At 38.1% G+C, this 24,867-nt stretch overlaps 1 protein-coding gene across 1 annotated transcript in view; it reads left to right on the top strand.

The window, feature by feature from the left end:
- GXYLT2 (glucoside xylosyltransferase 2) overlaps positions 1-22,222 on the top strand; it is a 95,791-nt gene extending 73,569 nt beyond the window's left edge. The window contains exon 6 of the mRNA XM_023746249.1: positions 21,706-22,222. Coding sequence (XP_023602017.1) covers positions 21,706-21,888 — 183 coding nt within the window. The 3' untranslated portion in view covers positions 21,889-22,222. The remainder of the gene's footprint in view (positions 1-21,705) is intronic.
- The last annotated feature ends 2,645 nt before the right edge of the window (positions 22,223-24,867 follow it).

Below are 24,867 nucleotides of genomic sequence, written 5' to 3'. Positions count from 1 at the left end.
TGCCCTCACCCCCCTGTTGTCTGTGTCCATTGGTTAGGCTTATATGCACGCATACAAGTCCTTTGGTTGATCTTTCCCCCTTACCCCCATCCTCCCCTACCTTCCCTCTGAAGTTTGATGGTCTGATCGATGCTTCTCTGTCTCTGGATCTGTCTTTGTTCATCAGTTTATGTTGTTCATTATATTCCATAAATGAGTGAGATCATGTGATATTTATCTTTCTCTGACTGGCTTATTTTGCTTAGCATAATGCTCTCCAGTTCCATCCATGCTGTTGCAAATGGTAAGAATTCCTTCTTGGGAGAACCAAGATGGCGGCATAAGGTATAAACCTGTACGGTCCGCCCCCCACAACCACATTAAACTACAACTGAAAGACAAAACAGCTATCATCCAGAACCACAGGAAAGCTGGCTGAGTGGAAGTTCTACAACTAGAAGGAAAGAAAAAAGTGCACTGAGACTGGGTAGAAGGTGTGGAGGTGCCAAGAGCAGAGGTACAGAGGCACGAAAAACGGCTGCAACTGGATGTAGGTTTTTTTCAATCGGAAGGAAGATACAAGCTCCCAACTGCACTGAACTCATTTCTGGTGAGACTCTGGGGACCCAGACTCCTACGGGGAGAAACTGGACTGTCTGGAAGCGGGTTGGAAAGTGAGGGTGGCTTTCTCGCGTAGGTGCTTGCAGGGATCATTGTTACTGTGGGGGCGTGGGACTCGGGGACTCGGGGACGCAGAGACACTGAGACATGGAGACGCAGAATAGCTGAGATGGCTGACGACAGCCATTGCTGTTTGTTCCTCCCTGGTGATTCTCTGAGACCCCGCCCCATCCAATTTACAACCACACCCAAGCTGTGTGCAGCAACACAAAGGAATCGCCTGCCTTTTTGCAGCCTAACCTAACAAACTGCAGCTGGGTCAAAGAGCTCCAAAACTTCCAAACCCCAAACAAAGAGGAGAAATCTGAAGATATCGCTGTAGCTCCTGCTGGGTGGACTCACACAGTGGTTGACTTTGCACTTCATTGGAGATCCAGGAGCCAGTGTACCCAGTGGTCAGATACAAGATTTCAACTCCTCACATCCATAAGTGACACACTCAAGAGGCAGACTCAGTGAGCACCAAAGCCCCACTCAAGCAAGTCCTACCCATAAGTGTGTCTACAGTATAGCAGTTATTCCAATATAGACACAGTGGGTCCTCACAGTCAATTGGCCTGGAGGTCATATCCTCCCAGGGATACCAACAGCAATCAAGGTTTAACCAGGTGGAGGGGAGCTATGGGGGGAAAAAAGAGGAACATCTGTAATAATCTGAACAATAAAGATTTATTAAATAAAAATTAAATTAAAAAATTCCTTCTTTTTTACCACAGTATAGTATTCCATTGTGTAGATGTACCACAGTTTTTTAATCCACTCATCTACTGATGGGCACTTAGGCTGTTTCCAAATCTTAGCTATGGTGAATTGTGCTGCTATGAACATAGGGGTGCATACGTCCTTTCTGATTGGTGTTTCTAGTTTCTTAAGATATATTCCTAGAAGTGGGATCACTGAGTAAAATGGGATTTCCATTTTTAGTTTTTTGAGGAAACTCCAACGGTTCTCCACAGTGGCTGCATCAGTCTGCATTCCCACAAGCAGTGCATGAGGGTTCCTTTTTCTCCACATCCTCTCCAGCACTTGTCGTTTGTTGATTTGTTGATGATAGCCATTCTGACAGGTGTGAGATGGTACCGCATTGTCGTTTTGATTTGCATGTCTCGGATGATTAGTGACTTTGAGCATGTTTTCATATGTCTCTTGGCCTTCATTCTGTCTTCTCTCAAGAAGTATCTATTTAGGTCCGTTGCCCATTTTCTGATTGGGTTGTTTATCTTTCTTTTGTTAAGTTGTATGAGTTCCCTGTAAATGTTGGAGATTAAACCCTTATCAGTGATAACATTTTTATTTTGATGTAGTCCCATTTGTTTATTTTCTCCTTAGTTTCCATTGCTCTAGGAGCGGTATCAGTGAAGAAATTGCTTTGGCATATGTCTGAGATTTTGCTGCGTGTGGATTCCTCTAGTATTTTTATGGTTTCCTGTCTTACGTTTAAGTCCTTTATCCATTTTGAGTTTATTTTTGTATATGGTGTAAATTGGTGGCCTAGTTTCATTTTTTTGCATGTATCTGTCCAATTTTCCCAACACCATTTATTGAAGAGACTGTCTTGACTCCATTGTATGTTCATGCCTCCTTTGTAAAATATTAATTGAGCATAGTGGTTTAGGTCAATTTCTGGCTTCTCTATTCTATTCCATTGATCTGTATGTCTGTTCTTGTGCAGTACCAGGCAGTTTTGAGAACAGTGGCTTTGTAATACAGCTTGATATCTGGTATTGAGATCCCACCTATTTTGTTCTTCTATCTCAGGATTGCTGCAGCTATTCAGGTTCTTTTTTTTATGCTAGATGAATTGTTGGAAAGTTCGTTCTAGGTCTGTGAAATATGCTGTTGGTATTTTAATAGGGAATGCATTGAATCTATAGATTGCTTTGGGGAGTATGGACATTTTATTGATGTTGATTCTACCAATCTATGAACAAGGTATGTTCTTGCATCTGTTTATGTCTTTCTATCTCTTTTTTCAGTGTCCTGTAGTTTTCTGCATATAGGTCTTTTGCCTCCTTAGTTAAGTTTATTCCTAGGTATCTTGTGTGTGTGTGTGTGTGTGTGTGTGTGTGTGTGTGTGTGTGTGTGTGTGATGGCAAATGGGATTGCTTTTTTAATCTCTCTTTCTGTAAGTTCACTATTGGTGTATAGATATGCCATAGTATTCGTGGTGTTAATTTTGTATCCTGCTACATTGCCAAATTCATTTATTAAGTCTAATAATTTTTTGATGGAGTCTTTAGGGTTTTCTATGTACAGTATCATGTCATCTATGAATAAGGACAGTTTTAATTCTTCTTTTCCAATTTGGATGCCTTTTATTTCTTCTTCTTGTCTGATCGCTATGGCTAGTATTTCCAGTACTATGTCGAACAGGAGTGGTGAAAGTGGGCATCCCTGTCTTGTTCCTGTTCTTAGGGGAAATGGTTTTAATTTTTGCCAATTGAGTATGATGTTGGCTGTGGGTTTGTCATATATGACTTTTATTATGTTGAGGTATGATCCTTCTATTCCCATCTTGCTGAGAGTTTTTATCAAGAAAGGGTGCTGGATTTTGTCAAATGCATTTTCTGCATCAATTATATGACTATGTGATTTTTATCTCTCAATTTCTTTATGTGATGTATTACATTTATTGATTTGCAGATATTGTACCATCATTACATCCCAGGATAAATCCTACTTGGTCAAGGTGTATGATCTTTCTGATGTACTGCTGGATCCAATTTGCTAGAATTTTGTTGAGGATTTTGGCATCTATGTTCATGAGGGATATTGGCCTGTCATTCTCTTTCATTGTGTTGTCTTTATCTGGTTTTGGTATGAGGGTGATGCTGGCTTCATAGAACGAGCTTGGAAGTGTTCCTTCCTCTTGAATTTTTTGTAGTAGTCTGAGGAGGATAGGTTTTAGTTCTTCCTTGAATGTTTGGTAAAACTCCCCTGTGAAGCCATCTGGTCCTGGGTTTTTGTTTGCTGGAAGCTTTTTGATGATTGCTTCAATTTCTTCCATAGTTATTGGCCTATTGAGATTTTTAGAATCTTCCTGATTGAGTTTTGGAAGATTGTATTTTTCTAGGAATATGTCTATTTCCTCCAGGTTGTCTAGTTTTTAGAATAGAGTTGTTCATAGTATTTTTAACTATCCTTTGTTTTTCTGTGGGGTCTGCTGTTATTTCTCCTCTTTCATTTCTGATTTTGTTTATTTGGGTCCTCTCTCTTTGCTTCTTGGTGAGCCTGGCTAGAAGTTCATCGATCTCGTTTATCCTTTCAAAGAACCAGCTCTTGGTTTCATTGATCTTTTGTATTTTTTTTTGTCTCTATGTCATTTATTTCTGCTCTCATCTTTATTATGTTCTTCCTTCTCCTCACTCTGGGCTTTTCTTGCTCTCTTTATAATTCTTTAAGTTGTAGAGTTAGAAGATTTATTACCATTTTTCTTGTTTTTTGAGGTAGGCCTGTAGAGCTATAAACATCCCTCTCAGGACTGCTTTCATTGTGTCCCATAGATTTTGGATTGTTGTGTTTTTATTGTCATTAGTTTTCTGGATGTTTTTAATTTCTTCTTTGATCTCTTTGGTAACCTAATCATTGTTTAAACCATGCTATTCAGCTTCCAAGTGTTTGAATTTTTTGGATTGTTTTTACTATAGTTTATTTCTAATATAATGCCATTATGGTCTGAGAAGATTCTTGATATGATTTCATTCTTCTTGAATTTGAGGAGACTTTGCTTGTGACTCAATATGTAGTCTATTTTTGAAAATGTCCCATGTACACTTGAGAAGAGCATATATTCCATGGCTTTGAGTTGAAATGTTCTGAAGATATCACTTCATTCCTTCTGATCTAGTGAGTCATTTAGGATTGCTGTTTCTTTGCTGATTTTTTGTCTAGAGGATTTATCCAGTGATGTCAGTGGTGTATTAAAGTCCCCTACTATGATTGTATTGTTGTTGATCTCTCCCTTGATATCTTCCAGGAGTTTTTTTTTTTTTTAATGTATTTGGGTGCTCCTGCGTTGGGTGCATATATGTTTATCAGGGTTATATCCTCATGTTGTATCAATCCCTTTAGTATTATGAAGTGGCCTTCCTTATCTCTTGTTATAGCCTTCACTTTGAGGTATAATTTGTCAGATATAAGTATTGCCACCCCTGCTTTTTTTTTTCATTTCCATTTGCCTTAAAATTTTTTTCCATCCCTTCACTATCAGTCTGTGTGAGTCCTTTGTTCTGAGGTGGGTCTCCTGTAGCCAGCAGATATATGTGTCATGTTTTCTTATCTATTCACCTACCCTATGTCTTTTCATTAGGGCATTTAATCCAGTTACATATAAAATTATTATTTTTTAAAAAATATTTTTATTGATTTCAGACAGGAAGGGAGAGAGAGTGAGAGAGTAATAGAAACATCAATGATGACAGAAAACCATTGATTGGCTGCCTCCTGCATGCCCCACATTGAGGATGGAACCCTCAACTCGGGCATGTGCCCTGACCAGGAATCGAACTGTGACCTCCAGGTTCATAGGTCGATGCTCAACCACTGAGCTAATCCAGCCGCACTTCAAGTTATTATTGATAGGTACTTTGTTTCACCATTTTTATTCTTTTATTTTTATTGTTTAAAGTATTACAAATAGTAGTACATTTGTATCCTTTTTTCCCCATTGACCTTCCCCAGGCCTCCCCGACCCTCCAGCACATGCCCTCACCCCCACCCCCAGTGTCTTGCATCCATTGGTTATGCTTATATGCATGTATACAAGTCCTTCGGTTGATCTCTTACCTACCGCCCCCCCCAAACCTCTGCAGCCTTCCTGCTGTAGTTTGATAGTCTATTCGATGCTTCTCTGTCTCTGTATCTATTTTTGTCCATCAGTTTATAATCTTCTTTACTAACCCGAAAGGAGTGAGATCATGTGGTATTTTTCTTTCACTGACTGGCTTATTTCACTTAGCATAATGCTCTCTAGCCCCATCCATGTTGTTGCAAATGGTAAGAATTCTTTCTTTTTTATAGCAGCATAGTATTCCATTGTGTAGATGTACCACAATTTTCTAATCCACTCATCTGGTGATGGGCATTTAGGCTGTTTTCAAATCTTAGCTATGGTGAATTGTGCTGCTATGAACATAGAAGTGTATATATCCTTTCTGATTGTTGTTTCTGTTTTCTTGGGATATATTCCTAGAAGTGGTATTACTGGGTAAAATGGCAGTTCCATTTTTAATTTTTTGAAGAAACTCCATACTGTTTTCCATAGTGGCTGCACCTGTCTGCATTCCCACCAGCAGAGCATGAGGGTTCCTTTTTCTCTGCATCCTCTCCAGCACTTGTCGTTTGTTGATTTGTTGATGATAGCCATTCTGAGAGGTGTGAGGTGGTACCTCATTGTTGTTTTTATTTGCATCTCTCAGATGATTAGTGACTTTGAGCATGTTTTCATATGTCTCTTGGCTTTCTGAATGTCCTCTTTCAAAAAGTGTCTATTTAGGCCCTTTGTCCATTTTTTAATTGGATTGTTTATCTTTCTTTTGTTAAGTTGTATGAGTTCCCTGTAAATGTTGGAGATTAAACCCTTATCGGAGATAACATTGGTGAATATGTTCTCTCATGCTGTGGACTTTCTTGTTGTTTTGTTGATGGTTCCTTTTGCTGTGCAGTAGCTTTTTATTTTGATGTAGTTCCATTTGTATATTTTCTCCTTAGTTTCCATTGCTCTAGGACAGTGATGGTGAACCTTTTGAGCTTGGCGTGTCAGCATTTTGAAAAACCCTAACTTAACTCTGGTGCCGTGTCACATATAGAAATTTTTTGATATTTGCAACCATAGTAAAACAAAGACTTATATTTTTGATATTTATTTTATATATTTAAATGCCATTTAACAAAGAAAAATCAACCAAAAAAATGAGTTTGCGTGTCACCTCTGACACGCGTGTCATAGGTTCACCATCACTGCCCTAGGAGCTGTATCGTTAAATATATTGCTATGAAAAATGTCTGCTATTTTGCTGCCTATGGCTTCTTCTAAGATTTTTATGGTTTCCCATCTTATGTTTAAGTCCTTTATTCATTTTGAGTTTATTTTTGTTTATAATGTAAATTGGTGATCTAGTTTCATTTTTTGGCATGTATCTGACTAAATTTCCCAGCACCATTTATTGAAGAGACTGTCTTGACTCCATTGTATGCTCTTGCCTCCTTTGTCAAATATTAATTGAACATAATGGCTTGGGTCGATTTCTAGGTTCTCTGTTCAGTTCCATTGGTCTATTTGTCTGTTCTTGTGCCAGTACCAGGCAGTTTTGAGGACAATGGCTTTGTAATACAGCTTAATATCTGGTATTGAGATCCCACCTACTTTGTTCTTCTATCTCAGGATTGCTGCAGCTATTCGGGGTCTTTTTTTTTCCAGATGAATTTTTGGAGAATTTTTTCTAGGTCTTTGAAGTATGTCGTTGGTATTTTAATGGGGATTGCATTGAATTTATAGATTGCTTTGGGTAGTATGGACATTTTAATGATGTTGATTCTACCAATCCATGAACATGGTGTATTCTTCCATTTGTTTATGTCTTCCTCTATCTCTTTTCAGCATCCTGAAATTTTCTGAGTACAAGTCCTTTATTTCCTTGGTTAAGTTTATTCCTAGGTATCTTAATTTTTTTCTTGCAATGGTAAATGGGATTGCCTTTTTAATTTCTCTTTCTGTGAGTTCATTATTGGTGTATAGAAAAGCCATAGACTTCTGGGTGTTAATTTTGTATACTGCTATATTGCCGAATTCATTTATTAAGTCTAGTAGTTTTTTAATTGAGTCTTTCAAGGTTTCTGTGTACAATATCATATCATCTGCAAATAAGGACAGTTTTACTTCTTCTTTTACAATTGGGATGCCTTTTATTTCTTCTTCTTGTCTGATTGCTATGGCTAATACTTCCAGTATTATGTCAAACAGGAGTGGTGAAAGTGGGCATCCCTGTCTTGTTCCCGTTCTTAGGTGGAATGATTTTAGTTTTTGCCCATTGATGCTTGCTGTGGGTTTGTCATATATGGCTTTTATTATGTTGAGGTATGATCCACCTGTTCCCACCTTGCTGAGAGTTTTTATCAAGAAAGGGTGTTGGATTTTGTCAAATGCTTTTTTCCATCAATGGATATGCTTATATGGTTTTTATCTCTCAGTTTGTTTATGTGGTGTTGCACATTTATCTATTTGCAGATATTATACCATCCTTGCATCTCCGGAATAAATCCCACTTGGTTATGGTGTATTATCTTTCTAATGTAGTGCTGGATTCGATTTGCTAGAATTTTTTTTTTTTGAGAATTTTGGCATCTATGATCATGAGGGATATTGGCCTGTAATTCTCTTTCTTTGTATTGTCTTTATCTGGTTTTGGGATTATGGTAAAGCTGGCTTCGTAGAAAGAGCTTTGTAGTGTTCCTTCCTCTTGAGTTTTTTGGAATAGTCTGAGGAAGGTTGGGCTTGTTTCTTCTTTGAATGTTTGATAAAACTCCCATGTGAAGCCGTCTGGTCCTGGGCTTTTGTTTGTTGGAAGTTTTTTTTTATTACTGCTTCAATTTCCTCCATAGTTTTGGCCTATTTAGATATTTTGATTCCTCCTGGTTGAGTTTTGGAAGGTTGTATTTTTCTAGGAATATGTCCATTTCTTCTAGGTTGATCAGTTTGTTGTAGTAGAGTTGCTCATAGCATTTGTTTTTACGATTCTTCGTATTTCTGTGGGGTCTGTTGTTACTTCACCTCTTTCGTTTCTGATTTTGTTTATTTGGGTCCTCTCTCTTTGCTTCTTGGTGAGCCTGGCTAGAGGTTCATCAATCTTGTGTATCCTTTCAAAGAACCAGCTCTTGGTTTTGTTGATCTTTTGTATTTTTTTTTGTCTCTATGACATTTATTTCCACTCTGATCTTTGTTATTTCCTTCCTTCTGTTCACACTTGGCATTTCTTGTTGCTCTCTTTCTAATTCTTCAAGTTGCAGAGCTAGATGGGTTATTACCAGTTTTTCTTGTTTTCTGAGGTATGCCTGTAATGCTATGAATTTCCCTCTCAGGGTTGCTTTCATAGTGTGCCATAATTTTGGGTTGTTGTGCTTTCATTGTCGTTTGTTTCCATGATGTTTTTTTATTTCTTCTTTGATCTCTTTGGTAACCCAATCATTGTTTAATAGTATGCTATTCAGCCTCCAAGTGTTTGAATTTTTGTGATTTTTTTTACTGTAGTTGATTTCTAATTTTATGCCATTGTGATCTGAGAAGATGCTTGATATGATTTCAATCCTTTTGAATTTTGAGAGACTTTGCCTGTGTCCCAATATGAGGTCTATCTTTGAAAATGTCCCATGTACACTTGAGAAGAATGTATACTTTTGGGGTGGAATGTTCTATAGATGTCAATTAATAAGTCCATCTGATCTGGTGAGTCATTTAGGATTGAATTTTCTTTGGTAATTTTTTGTCTAGAGTATTTATCCAGTGATGTTAATGGGGTATTAAAGTCTCCTACTATGATTGTGCTGCTGTCAATCTCTTCCCTGATATCTTCCAGAAGTTTTTTTTTATGTATTTTGTGCTCCTGCATTAGGTGCATAAATGTTTACCAGAGTTATATCCTCTGTATTGATCCCTTTAGAATTATAAAGTGGCCTTCCTTGTCTCTTGTTATGGTCTTCATTTTGAGGTCTATTTTGTCAGATATAAGTATTGCTACCCCTTCTTTTTTTTCATTTCCATTTGCCTGATAGATATTTTTCCATCCCTCCACTTTCAGACTGTGTGAGTCCCTTGTTCTGAGGAGAATCTCCTATAGACAGCATATATATGGGTCATGTTTTCTTATCCATTCCGTCACTCGATGTCTTTTGATTGGGGTATTTAGTCCGTTTACGTTTAATGTTATTACTGATAGGTACTTGTTTGTAGCCATTTCTGTACTTTATGCCTGTGTTCCTTTCTCCCTTTCTATTTCTTCTTTTTATAGCATTCCCTTTAGCATTTCTTGCATCACTGGCTTGGTAGTGATAAACTCCCTTAGCCTTTTTCTCTCTGTGAAGCTCCTGATTTCCCTTTCAATTTTGTTTGATAGTCCTGCTGGATTGCATATTCTTGGGTTCAGATCTTTGCTTTGCATCACTTTGTATACTTCATTCCATTCCCTTCTAGCTTGATGTGTTTCTGTTGAGAAATCATTTGATAATCTGATGGGGTATCCTTTGTAGGTAATTCTCTGTCTCTCTCTTGCAGTCTTTAAGATTCTCTCTTTGTTGTTAACATTTGCCATTGTAATTATGACGTGTCTTTTGGGATTCATCTTGCTTGAGACTCTGCACTTGTGTAACATTTTTCTTCCCCATATCAGGGAAGTTTTCTGTCATTATTTCTTCAAATAGAGTCTCTAAACCTTGCTGCTCTTCTTGTCCTTCTGGCACCCCTATTATACGTATGTTACTTCATTTTGTGTTGTCCCAAAGCTCCCTTAGGCTCTCCCCTTGCTTTTTAATTTTTTTCTCCAGTTGCTGTTCAGATTGGGCTTGTTTCTCTACCTTATCTTTTAACTCACTAATTAGGTCCTCTGCTTCTTCTGGTCTATTGTTGAAACCTTCCATGGCATTTTTTATTGTAGCTATATCACTTTTGATTTCTTCCTGGTTTTTGCATAGGTTGTTGATTTTCTCATCCATCTGGTTTATGAACTGTATGACCATTACTCTGAATTTTTTTTCTGTCATGTTGCATGCCTCAGTTTCACTTATTTTCTTTCTTGGCGATTCCTCTTTTTCTTTTCTCTGGGGATTGTTTCACTGTCTCCCCATTCTATCACCAGAAGGTCCAATCACTGAGCAGTGGGGGTTTGGGCTGTGTGCAGTGGGAGCTTTGTGCCATTTAAGTGTCACTGAAGAGCTCTGACACCAAGATGTGTGGCTGCCATGGGTCTGTGTGAGCCCTGCTTGCCCAGGATCAGAGTCACTGGCACTCAGTGCAGCCTCGTACATACACCTAGAATCAGGGACCCTGCCTGTGCCTTGCTGAAAAAGAGACCCTGCTGTTGTGTGCCGAAAATCAGAGTCCCTAGAGCACACCAGGAGTTAGTGTCCCCTTGTGTCCACGCTGAGAATCGAGTATTGGAGTCTCTTCGCTTGGGTGTGCCCTCATCCAGAATCAAAGTCAGGTGGCACAGCTGCCCTGAGTGGGCCTGAGGACTGGTTGCAGGACTGCGCACTGTGGAAAACAAACTCCCCATGTTGGCATGCCCATGTTCAAATTCAGTGCAGCTTCCCTGTGTGGGCATGGGGTCAGTTCGCGGGAGTGTGAGCTGCGGGGGAATAAACTCGCTGTGTCTGTGTGCACAGGCTCAAATTAATGCAGCCTCCCTATGTGGGTGTGGTCTCTGTTTGAGGGAGTAAGAGCTGCGGAAAACAAATTCCCCGTGTTTGTGCGCCCAGGGTCAAATTCAGTGAAGCCTCCCTGTGTGGGCAGGAGGCCTGTTTACGTGGAGAGGATCTAGCAGTTCCTATGCAGCTGCAGTGGGCTGGTTGGGAGGGGCATGGCCTCTGTGACTCACAGAAATCCACGGTCAGAGTGCCTGGAGTCTTGGTGTCCCTGGGTCTGCAGCTGTGGTTGCAGGTCTTTTACCCAAGTGGCTGTAGGGTCCCGGTTTGCGACTGAGACCAAATTGGGTGGTGGCTAGCCTAGGATCCTAGTCTCAAGCAGTTCTGTTCTTCAAGATGGCGTAGTGTCTGTGCCAGCAGTGTCCTCCCCAGAGTGTTTGCAGTGGCAGCGGGGTTTCACCATCTAAGACAGCCCATTTTGGCTGCCCCCTGGAGGAACTGCAGGATCTGACTGTCCCTATCTCTCTCTCTCTCTCTCTCTCTCTCTCTCACACACACACACACCATACACCACATGTCCACTCCTCTATCATTCCCTCACTCTCTCACACACTATCCTCTTTACTTTCTTGCGGGTTGCCATCTTTTTCCATTTTTATTCTTTATGCCTGTGTTCCTTCTTCCCTTCCTATTTCTTCTTTTTACAGCAGACGCTTTAGCATTTCTTGAATTGCTGGTTTGGTGGTAATAAACTCCCTTAGTCCTTTTTGTCTGTGAAGCTCCTGACTTCACCTTAAATTTTTGAATAAAAGCCTTTCTGGGTACAGTATTCTTGGATTCAGACCCTTGTTTTGCCTGACTTTGTATATTTCATCCCATTCCCTTCAGGCTTGATGTGTTTCTGTTGAGAAATCAGTTAATAGTCTGATGGGAGATCCCTTATAGGTAACTTTCTGTCTCTCCGGCAGCCTTTAAGATTCTTACTTTGTCATTGGTGTTTGCCAATTTAATTATAATATGTCGGTCTTTTTGATATCTTCCAGAAGTTTCTTTGGTGTAGGTCTTTTTGGGTTAATCTTGTTTGGGACTCTGTGAGCTTCTTGGATTTGTGTGATTTTTTTCTTCCTAATATCAGGGAAGTTTTCTGTCATTATTTCTTCAAACAGGTTCTCTATCCTTTGCTCACTTTCTTCTTCCTCTGGTACCCCTATGATGCTTATGTTGCTCTTTTTTTGTTGTTGTTGTTTTGTTTTTTAAATTAAATCTTTATTGTTCAGATTATTACAGTTGTTCCTCTTTTTTTCTCCCATAGCTCCCCTCCACCCAGTTCCCACCCCATCCTCTGCCCTTAACCCCCCCCACTGTCCTCATCCATAGGTGTATGATTTTTGTCCAGTCTCTTCCCACACCCCCCACACCCGTTTCCCCCCAAGAATTGTCAGTCCACTTAATTTTAAGATTCAATTGTTGATAGATATGTACTTGTTGTTCATAATTTTTATCTTTACCCTTTTCTTCTTCTTCCTCTTCCTAAAGAATACCTTTCAGCATTTCATATAATACTGGTTTGGTGGTGATGAACTCCTTTAGCTTTTTCTTATCTGTGAAGCTCTTTATCTGACCTTCAATTCTGAATGATAGCTTTGCTGGGTAAAGTAATCTTGGTTGTAGGTTCTTGCTATTCATCCCTTTGCATATTTCTTGCCACTCCCTTCTGGCCTGCAAGGTTTCTGTTGAGAAATCAGCTGACGGTCGTATGGGTACTCCCTTGTAGGTAACTGACTGTCTTTCTCTTGCTGCTTTTAAGATTCCCTCTTTGTCTTTTGCTCTTGGCATTTTAATTATGATGTGTCTTGGTGTGGTCCTCTTTGGATTCCTTTTGTTTGGGGTTCTCTGCACTTCCTGGACTTGTAAGTCTATTTCTTTCACCAGGTAGGGGAAGTTTTCTGTCATTATTTCTTCAAATAGGTTTTCAATATCTTGCTCTCTCTCTTCTTTTGGCACCCCTATAATTCGGATGTTGGTTCGCTTGAAGTTGTCCCAGAGGCTCCTTACACTATCTTCATTTTTTGAATTCTTTTTTCTTTTTGCTTTTCCGGTTTGGTGTTTTTTGCTTCTCCGTATTTCAAATCTTTGACTTGATTCTTGGGATCCTCTAGTCTGCTGTTGGATCTCTGTATATTATTCTTTATTTCAGTCAGTGTATGCTTAATTCCTATTTGGTCCCTTCTCATATCCTCGAGGGTCTCACTGGATTTCTTGAGGGTCTCAGTAAATTCTTCAGTGATTTCTAGAAAATTCTTGAAAAAACTTATAACCGTGGTTTTGAACTCTATATCCAGTAGTTTGCTTTTCTCCATTTCTGTCATTTGTGACCTGTTTCTTTGTCTCCACATTTTGGCTGCTTCCCTGTGTTGATAGGGTGGCTTTCTGTGCTAGGTGTCCTATAGGGCCCAGTGGCTCAGCCTCCCCAATTACCTGAGGTGGACACTCTTGGTGCACCTCTTTGTGGGCTTTGTGCACGGTCTTGTTGTAGTTAAGCCTTGATTATAGTTGGTATCACTGGGAGATTGACCTCAAGGGCAAATGTCTGTGAGAATCAGCTGTGGGAGAACTTCTGTGCTGGAGACAACCTTCTGGGGCAAGACTTGCTTCAGTGGGGTTTTGGTGGTCACTGAGTCTGCCCCCTGAGTGTGTCCCTTATGGATCTGAGGAGTTTTAATCTGGATGGTCCCACTGGCTCTTGGATCTCCAAGGAGGTGCTAATTTATCCTCTGCCTGAAGCTACCCAGCAGGAGCTACGGAGAGATCTGCAGATTCCTCTTCTTTGTATGGGATTTGGAGGAGCCCAAATAAGGCCCAGCTGTGAAGCAATGCAAGCTGCTGTGGGGCCTTGGGCCTTCTTTTGGATGTTCTGGGTCTCTCTGACCCAGCTGCAGTTTGTTAGGTAATTTTAGATTGCAAAGGGCTAGGTCATTCATATGCAAAAGCCTCTGTGCACAGCTTGGGTGGGGCAAGGTCTCAGGGAATCAACAGGGTGGAGCAAACAGCTATGGATGATCCTCAGTCCTGCCTTTAGAGGCCCTGAGTCTCAGTGTTCCATGGTAATCACTGCAAGCACCTTGAGAAAGCTGCCCTCGAGTTCTGCCCACTGCCAGACAGTCCTGTTTCTCCCCGTGTGAGTCTGGGTCCCCAGAGACTCACCCGGAACTGGAGTTCAGAGCGGGAGCATGTGTCTCCCTCCTGATTGAAAAAGACAACCACGTCCTCAGTTGCCAGCCCTTTCCTCTTGTGCCTCCGTACCTCTGCACTTTACTCCCACACCTCCTCTGAGTCTCAGTGTGCTTTTCTCTTTCCTTCTAGTTGAAGAATTTCTACTCAGCCTGACTTCCTGTGGTTCTGGATGATGTTCTTTTTGTCTTTTAGTTGTAGTTTTGAAGTGGTTGTGTGAGGCAGCAATTTCAGGTGTTTACCTTTGCCACCATCTTGGTTTCTTCTCTATGTTGCTCTCTTTCATGTTCCCAATGTTCCCTTAAACTGTCCTCATGCATTTTAAGTATGTTTTCTTTTTGTTGCTCCCATTGAGTTTTTTTTCTATCTCATTTTCTAATTTTCTGATTCAATCCTCTGCTTCTTCTCACCTACTGTTAAATTCCTTTCAGTGTATTCTTTATTTCATCTATATCATTCTTCATTTCTGATTGGTTGTTTTTCATGGTTTCTATGTCCTTTTTCATGCTGCTGAGCATTCTAAAAAGCCATTACTTTTACTCTCTTTCTGATAAATTGCTTGCCTCCATTTCCTTTACTTCTCATTCTAGAGATTCCTCCTGTACTTTCATCTGGGATCTGTTTCTCTGTTTCCCCATGGTTTCTGTTTCTTTGTGGGTTTTTTTCTTGTGTTTGGATAAGACTGCTATGCCTCCCAGTCTTGATAAAGTGTCCATCTTGTGGGACCCCTTGGTATACTTTTGATGCAGTAGTAAATAGGATTGTTTTTAAATTTCACTTTCTGTTAGTTCATTATTAGTATATGAACATCAAACTGATTTCTGGATTTTTATTTGTATTCTGCTATTTTTCTAAATTCGTTTATAAATTCTAGTAGCTTTAGAGGAAATTTTTAGAGCTCTCTCTCTGTAATATCATGGCATCTGCAAATAATGACAGTTTTAGTTTTTGCTTTTTAATTTGGATGACTTTTATTTCTTTGCCTTTTCTGATTGCTGTGGCTAGGATGTCCAGTGCTAAGTTGAATAAAAGTGGTGAAAGTGGACATTTTTGTCTTGTTCCTAATATCAAGGAAAATGTTTTTAGATTTTCCCCAGTTAGTATCATGTTACATATTGGTTTGTAATGTATGACCTTTATTATGTCTAGAATGATTACATTTATTTTTATTTTTCTGAGAGTTTTCATCATAAATGGATGCTAGATTTTTTCTAATGATTTCCCTACATCTATTGATATGTTCACATGATTTTTTATCTTTCATGTTGTTTATGTGGTATATTACTTTAATTGTTTTACATACCTAGAAACATCTTTCCATCCCAGCAATAAATCCCCCTTGATAATGGTGTGTGATCTTTTTAATGTATTACTGAATTTGGTTTCCTAATATTTTGTTGAGGGTTTTTGCATTTATGGCTATCAGGGATATTGGCCTATAATTTTTTTTTTGTAATGTCTTTGTCTGATTTTGGATTTAGGGCAAAGCTTGCCTCATAAAATAAACTTGGTATCTTTACCTTCTCTTGAATTTTTTAAAAACAGGTTGAGAAGGGTAGCTTTAATTCTTTAAAATGTTTGGTAAAAATAAACTATGATGCCATCTGGTCCAGGACTTTTGTTTGTTGGGAATTTTGCCTACTGATTCAATTTTGTTAGTAGTTATTGGTCTGTTCAATTTTTCTGTTGTTTTTTTTTTAATTCAGTATTGAAAGATTGTACATTTCTAGGAACTTATGCAATTCCTTCACATTGTTCAACTTGTGGGCAAATTATTGTAGTATTTTTTATAATCTTTTGTAGTTCAGTGTTGTCAGTTGTTTTTATACCTCTTTCATTTCGATTTTATTTATTTGGGTCATGTTTCTTTTTTTCTTAATAAATCTGTTTAAAGGTTTATCAATCTTGTTTATCTTTTCAAAGAGCTAGCTCTTGGTTTCATTGATCTATTGTATTGTGTTTTTAGACTATTGTGTTTATTCCCCATCTTATTTTTTTCCTTCTTTCTTCTCATTTTGGGCTTTGTTTGTTCTTTTTTTATTCTCTTTAGGTGTAAGGTTATATTCTTATTTAAGTTTTTTTTATTTTTTGGAATAGGCCTGCATTGCTATGAATTTCCCTCTTAGAACTGCTTTTTCTGGTTTCCATAGATTTTTTTCTTATCATTATGATTTCATTTGTCTCAAGGTATCTTTTGATTTCTTCCTTGATGTCATTATTAACCCATTTATTGTTTAGTAACATGATATTTAATCTCCATGTGTTTTTCTGTTTTCTTCTTGTAATTAATTTATAGTTTCATACTATTGTCATTGGAGATGATACTTGATATGATTTCCACCTTCTTAAATTTATTGAGACTTGTTTTGTGGCTTATCATGTAGTCTATTCTTGAAAATGTCCCATGTGTGCTTGACAAGAATGTGTATACTTTCTGTCTGGATAACCTATCCTTTGATATCAATGAGGTGTTAAGTCCCTTACAACTACTGTATTTCTATCTATCTCTCTCTATATCTGTCACTATTTGCTTTATAAATTTAGGTGCTCCTTTGTTAGGTATATAAATGTTTATTAGAGTTATAGTCTCTTGTTTAATTGATCCCTTTATCATTAAGAAATCTCCTTGTTTGTCTCATAGTTTTTTAAAAGTATATTTTTCCTGATATCATTGCTAGACCAGCTTTTTGTTGTTGTTTTCATTTACATGAAGTATCTTTTTTTATTCATTTACTTTCTCTCTGTGTTTATGTTTCTATCTGAAATGGTTCTCTTTTAGTCAGCATACTTCTGGTTCATGTTTTCTTATTTATTTATCTACCCCATGTCTTTGATTGGAGTATTTAATCCATTTATATTTAAAGTGATTATTGATAGGTATATAGTTTTTGCTATTTATTATTCATATTTGTGCTCTTTACATTTCTTCTAATACTGGTTGAGTGGTGATAAACTCCTTTAGCTTTTTCTTTTCTGAGAAGCTCTTTATGTCTTCCTCAGCTCTTTATGTCTTCCTCAATTCTAAATGATAGCCATTCTAGGTAGAGTAATCTTGATTGTAGGTCACTCTGAATATTCATTGCTTTGAATATTTTGTACCAGTGCATTCTGGCCTGGAAAGTTTCTGTTGAGAAATCAGCTAACAGTCTTATGGGAGCTCCCTTGTAAGTAACTAAATGTTTTTCTCTTGCTAATTTTAAGATTCTCTCTTTGTCTTTATCTTTTAGCATTTTAATTATGATGTGTCATAGTGTTGGCCTCTTTTTGTCTATCTTTTTTTGGACTCTCTGCACTTCCTGGACTTATATATTTATTTCTTTCACCAGGTTAGGAAAGTTTTCAGTTATTATTTCTCTCTTTTCTCCTTCTGGTACTCCTATGCTGCAAATGTTGTTACCCTGGATGTTGTCCCAAATATTCCTTAAACTATTCTCATTTTTTAAAATTATTTGTTGTTGTTGTTGTTCCTAGTTGGTGTTTTCCACTACTTTGTCTTTTAATTGCAGATTCAATCCTCTGCTTTATCTAATTTGCTATTGATTTCTCTTAGTGTATTTTTCATTTGTTATTTCATTCTTCATTCTGACTAGTTCTTTTTCATGGTTTCCATGTCTTTTTAAAATTTATTGCCTCTTTGTTGAAGTTCTCACTGACTTAATCTATTCTTCCCTTAATTTCATTGACAATTTCAAGACATAATGTAGGGGTTACCAAACTTAGGCCTAATCTAGCCTTCTGCCAGTGTTTGTAAGATATGTGAGTTAGGAATTTTTGTTTGTTTGCTTGATTGTTTTTACTCTCTTTCAATTTTTTCTCATTTCCCTGTGGCTATCCAATAATTTTTAAATAGAAATAATATTTTAGGACATGAGAAAATTTTATAAAATTCAAATTTCAGCATTTATAAATAAAGTAGCATTGGGACATAGTGGCAACTATTCATTAATGTATTGTCTGTGGTTGCTTTCATGCTGCAATGGCAGAAATGAGTAGTAGTGACTGATCATATAGTCCACAAAGTCTAAAATATTTACTATCTAGCCCTTTACAGGAAAAGTTTGTTGACCCCCTGACTTAAAGCATGTAGACTTTATTTGAGGGTGTTTTTTTTCTGTTACGATTGAGGAATCTTCCCCAGGTTCATGTGCTGGCTTTGGCAGGAGTGAGGTGGAGGGTGAATCCTGTAATATAATAACACATTTCTCCTATGTGAAAATATACATTTCAATAAGGAGATTCCCAGAGAATTCCAGCTCAAAATTTCCCAGAATTATCTTCTGTGCAGAGAGTTTTGAATGCCCATAGCTAACACCTCTTTTCCTATTTTTTCCAGCTGTTGGTTTGCAAATGCCAGGTGATTTGCATACATAGGAAATTTGTTTTGTACTTAGTGATATTATCATACTTAGATATTTAAACACTGACTCCAGGGGCAAGCTCATTCAGGAGTACAGTGGCATATAAAGAGGTGTTCAGCAGATATGTGTACATCAGAGCCATTCTCAGATTTCATTTGTGATCTGTCATCCCTGGTTTGGAACTGATCAAGTTTGATTCTGTAGTTACAATGCATCTTATTTGTTTTCTGGTGGATCAAAAAAAGGCTTTTTCTTTCAAGCCTTTCGATCAGAATATCACTAAACCCATCCTGAAATATGAGTAAATATAGGCAGATTACATTATAAAATATGTATTTCCCGACTCTCCACAGTGCTGTGCATCACAGATAAGTATGGTCAGGGCTTGTCTTTGTGGATTAACAGACCTGGGTTCAGGTCCAAATTTGGTCACTTTCTGGTTATTAGTCATTAACTCTGTGCTATTCCAGTTCTGGGCCTTAGTTTCCTCATCTGTGAAATGGAGATAATATTACATGCCTCATAACAGTGTTATGAGATTTCAACAAATCATGGTCTTTAAACTTACAGTATGCCTCACATATGGTTGTGCTTAATAATTAGAAATTTTTTTGATGATAACAGTTTCACACTTATCTCTTTCCCTACATTGCTTACACTTTCTCACTTGCTTTCTTTTCTTACCTTTCTTTCTCTATCTCACCATACTTCTCTCCTTTCACATTTGTCTTTGAAAATATTTTTCCTGTCTCTGTTCCTTCTCCCTTTCTCTCTCTCTCTCTCTCTCTCTCTCTCTCTCTCTCTCTCTCTCCCTCTCCTCTGTCACACACACATACACACACACTCCTTAATCTGGTGTATATGTGTTTGTGTAAAAAGGAAGTGCAATCTCCTCCCATCATGATCCAACTAAATTCATCTATCAGATATACATTCTTTCAGTAATCCTTTCAACAATCATCTAAGAAGAACCTATTTTATGCAGGAACAATTCTAGGCTCTAGGGAAGTCAGAACTAACAAGACTGACAAAGCCCTGTCCTCATGAAGCATGTATTTTGGGTAGGGGAAGCCAGATAATACTCACATGAACAATAAAAATTTAAAAATTCTATCAGATAGTATGAGGTAACAAAAGGGAACCAGGGCAGGGTGAGGGACCGAGTCACAGGTAAAGAGGAGAGTTGATGAGCTAGGATCCTCAGGGTGGCTTATGTAAGCCTGAGGCATGATCAGATGGAAGCAGCTATGGGGACGTCTGGGGAAAGATACTGCTACGTAGAAGGATTAACCTGGTGAAAGGCAGCAAGGCAGGAATGAGTTGATGCTCCCAAAGGACATGGAAGTAGCAATAGTGAGCAGGATGATGAAACAAGAGGAGAGAGGAGATGAGCATGGAGAGTTCTAGGTCACATGGAACCTTTAGGACAAGAGAGGAGTTGGACTCTTATTCTAACTGCAGTGAAAAGCCCCTGCATGAAAATTATACGCTCTGATCTATACTTTAAAAATATCACATTGGTAACTTGGTGGAAAGGGTGCAAGAGTGAAAATACAATGGCTCTTTAATGAGACTTATTGAAGCCATCCAGGTGAGAGATGGGGCTGGCACGCATTTGTGTGATAGCAGGAAGATGGGAAGAAGTGGGCATGTTTGGGATATGTTATCAAGACAGAGTTACAGCACTTGCTGATGGAATGGCTGAAGAATGTAAGAGAAAGGGAGGAATTAAGGATGACTACATAGTTTTGACCTACTCTGTTTCTGTCACTGGGGATACAGTGGTGAAAGGAATTCATCAATGGTCTAAATTGTTCTTTGGAAAAAAGGAAGTGTCCTAAATATGGTTTTGGACAGAACCATTTTGTATCACATAATGTTTAGCCTCCTTCTTGGAAAAATTTAATTTCTGCTAAACATGATTAAGTAATAATTCTGATGAACTTTAAAGGGATTGAAGCTTGTTGTAGGGAACCAGACACTCGCCTACTCAAGAGCACACTGACCTTTCACCATTCTTTTCTTCCTTTCATTTCTCTGGCTTTTTTTTTGTATAAAATGTCCTTCCCAACAATAAATCTTTAACTTGAGTTACTAGAGGCCTTTTCCCTTTCAACAATCCTATATAATAAAGAGGTAATATGCAAATTGACCATCATGCCCTTGCACGAGATGGCTGCCCCCACGTGGTAACAAGATGGCCGTGCCCATGTCATCACAAGATGGCCGGCAGGGGAGGGCAGTTGTGGGCGATCATGCCAGCAGGGGAGGGCAGTTAGGGGCGACCAGGCCAGCAGGGGAGGGCAGTTAGGGGCGACGGGGCTGGCAGGGAAGCAGTTAGGCGTCGATCAGACTGGCAGGGGAGTGGTTAGGGGGTGGTCAGGCTGACAGGCGGAAGCAGTTAGGGGCAATCAGGCAGGCAGGCAGGCGAGCAGTTGAGATCCAGCAGTCCTGGATTGTGAGACGATGTCTGACTGGCAGTCGGACATCCCCCAAGAAGTCTCAGATTGGAGAGGGTGCAGGGCCTCTAGTATTGTAATAAAACTTTGACACATGGTTATAACTAAATGATCTGAAATTTTTATTTTAGAAAATAATGCTCCTGGACATATTCCATGGTAAAACAAGAGAAATTTTTTGAAACCTTAATAGTAAGAGGGAAGTAACCACCAACTAATATTTGGTATCTGAATTATTAAAATGAAGTTTATTGTTAATAAATGTTAGCAATAATTGCTAAACTCTGGACTATAAAGGCAAAAATTATGAAGAATTTTCTGTTTTATTATAGTAGATTAAGTATCTACTTGAGTCTTACAAGAGCATGCTTTTAGATTTTAAGAGCTTTAAGGACCCAAGTACATTATCTTTTTTTTTTTTTTTTTTTTTAGGTAAAGAAACTGAGGCCATGAATGGGTTAATGATTGCTTGGGATTGCACAGAATTGAATAAAGATTTGACCCTGGGTCCTCAGAGGCCTTTTTACCATGTATATACAAACTGTGCCTGCATGCTTATAGTAATTTCCTGTTTCATTTCTTAGTAAAAGTTATTTGCATTTTAAATACCATTTTAGTAACTAAAATAAATTTTTTCTTTCTTTCAGTTTCCCTTTCAAGACAATCTCTTTCAATCCATGTATTACCCTCTTCAGTTGAAGTTTTTGGAAACTGTACACACTTTATGTGGACGAATCCCACAAGTGTTTCTGAAGCAAATTGAGAAAACAATGAAAAGGGCCTATGAGAAGCATGTCATCATGCATGTTGGCCCCAACCAGATGCGCTGAGTGTTTCATCTTGTTGCAGTTAATCAGGTATCTCACCGATGAGGAAGAGTCGTCTCTAAGCTGCCTGGGCCATTTCTGTGTGAATATCTAATGGTGCTCCCTGACAATTGACTCTTAAAAGCTTTGTAAAATGTTGCTAAATTAGTTGCCCTATAAAGAAAGTAGGCTTTTTTTTTTTGTAAAATGCTATTTATCTCTCTTATTATTTTTAAAAAATATGTTATTACTCATTTAACATTGTTTAGGTTGAGCTAGCTGTGAAAAAGGAACTTTTGTTAGACTTTCAATTCCTGTAAGTGTCTGAAACAGTATCAGTGGCATCTGAGGTGATATATATATATATATATATATATATATATATATATATATATATATCATTATATATCATTATATATCATTATATATCATTATATATAGTTTTATTGATTTTGGAGAGAGGGAAAGACAGGAACATCAATAATGAGAGTCATTGATTGCCTGCCACCTGCACATTTTCTACTGGGGATAGAGCCATAACGGGCATATGCTCTAACTGGGAATCAAACCAGTGACCTCTTGGTTCATGGGTCGACGCTCAACCAGTGAGCCATCCCAGCTGGGCTGAGGTGATATATTTATCCTGGATTCCTACAACTGTTTCTATGCAATTGGCTCTTCCACAGCTTTGTAATCAAAGTAATACATGCTTGTTGTAAAACAAATTTTAAAAACTTGTAGATAATATAGTTCAGTGAACCAAAATCAAGATTGGATTAGCCATAATCCTACCAGCCAGTGAGAAAGATTGCTATTTTAATGTAGTTCCTTCCAACTTTTTCACCACAATTTCTATCTTTACTTGCTGGTTATCTTTCCCATTGTATCACATATCTAAAACAGGTAGTCTGAGTAAAAGCTGGCCTGTATATTGAGCTTTTTATGTAAGAAACTAAAAAGTTGACAAAATGATTATGTTTACAGAGCTATATTTAAAATACATCTGGGAGAAGCATTTAGATTTCAGCTATCTGGGCAGTGTTAAAGAATGAACCATATCTAGGGTTGCTTTTCTAAGAAAACTTACTTAAATTGTGGAAGACTGAATCATAAGAAGTGTCTATGCAACCACAGCTTTTGAGAGAAAATTGACTAATTGTGTTAAACCTGAAGGGTTTGTTTAGCAAAGAGATAGAATTTTGTGTTTGCTCACAGACAAGAACATTTGATCTCTTACATCATTAGTATGTGTGGCCTCCTCTTTTCTTTAAACTTTTGGGCAACTTTGAATTTAATCTGCACAACATAAATAATGCAGCTGATTCATTGGTAAGGAAATTTAACTTTCTACCAGTCTTAGAAAGGTCTCTAATATTTTTCCCCTCTCTAGGGTTACCCAGCTTTTAGTCAAGGAACCAGATCTTACTGCTTAGCTATAGTATGGGAAGTTCTATAGTCTATTCCCCAAGGAGAACTGACTTAATCTCTAGTTACTCATATAACTGGTTTCAGCATATAGGTGTTGTGCATAATGCTTTATTTATCTCAGAAAACTTGCATAAATGATCTCCTTGATGTATGCAACAGCCCTGTGAACTTAGTAGGTACCTGTATTATCTCTACTGGGCAAATAAGTAAATTGTAACACCCTGTTTTACAAGAAATACTTCGAAACAAAAATATTAACTGCTTTTCATTATATATAAACAACAATCTGAAAGTATAAAATTAAAAATATTATTTTGTTAATATAACATGGTATCTTATATGTGGGGATCCAGTAGAACATCATAGGTTTTATAATTAGCAGAAAAAGTCTTATCCTTAAAAAATATGAAAATCTCTGCACTGCAAAGAAATATATAACTATTGATCAATATTGGTATGGGGTACCATTATGGTAGTAACAAATTTAAATCCAAATTGTTAGAGTAATAGCTCATATTTTCTCTTTGATCTATTGGATGGCTCATGGTTTATTATTTCTGTTAAGGAAATACCATTATGATGTGAAACTTGTCTCTTTGTTGTTGTATTTTGTTTTCTCATTTTGCCACTAAAGGTGGTATCATTCATTATAGCTAAAGGGTATGGGACAATTTTGGGGTTGTCTTTGGATGGGGAAAATGCATCCTATACATCCACAAATAGGGTTTTAGTGGAAGAGCCAGGATGTGAACTTGGTTTCCTGACTTCCATTCTCATTTTCTTTGTGTTTGTTCAGCATGGCCAGTAAACCCACAATGTCACTCAGATTTGTTGGTGGAGCACAGATCTAAAGAAGTCCCTTTCTTCCTTTGGCAAGTCCCACAAAATAATCTGCTAAAAAGACTCTGAATATAGCAATGCCTTTTCTTTTATGAGAACCAAGTTTACCCAGAACTCTCAGCTATTGGTTCTGGTCTTAACATTCAGAATAGAATTTCCAGCAAAGGTCAGTCATAGAACTCCAAGAACATTCTAGAATGATGCATTATTAAAATGTAAAACCTTAGAATTTGGTTTGGTGTTGTAAATGTTTCCCTCTACGTCCCACGTGGTTCAGGGTTCAGGATCTGGAAGAGGAGCCGCACACAAATGAAAGAGAAAAGACAAGAGATAATTTGGGAATATTGGGGGGCCAGGCGTGTAAGTCCAACTCAAGAGGAAGGACTTCCCCTGGTGCTCAGGCCGCACTGACCTTTTATAGTCATAGGTAAACAAGGCAGTGGTTTCCATAGTTACACAGTTCTTGTGAGTTTCACCTATTTTGACCATAGTTACACTCCCTGCACTTCCCTCAGCCCATTAGCTTCCCAGGTAAGATCTGGGGAGTGTTATAAGGTCAAGCCTAATTATGCTAAGAGGACTGAGCCCTCTAAGCTGGGACTTGTTTGTGACTTTGCCAGCAGGTCAGTCCGAGGCTCAACCCTATATCGGTTCCCCACAGTTTGGTTTTCTGCCTTGGAATCCTTTTGCTAAATGCTGAAATTTTAGATAGTTTGTAGAGAATTTAGAGAAAAT

This window comes from Myotis lucifugus, unplaced genomic scaffold, assembly GCF_000147115.1.
Source record: "Myotis lucifugus unplaced genomic scaffold, Myoluc2.0 scaffold_640, whole genome shotgun sequence".
In the NCBI taxonomy this organism is placed as follows: domain Eukaryota; kingdom Metazoa; phylum Chordata; class Mammalia; order Chiroptera; family Vespertilionidae; genus Myotis; species Myotis lucifugus.
The sequence above is the reverse complement of the archived record's forward strand: the minus strand, read 5'-3'. Positions and strand labels throughout refer to the sequence as shown.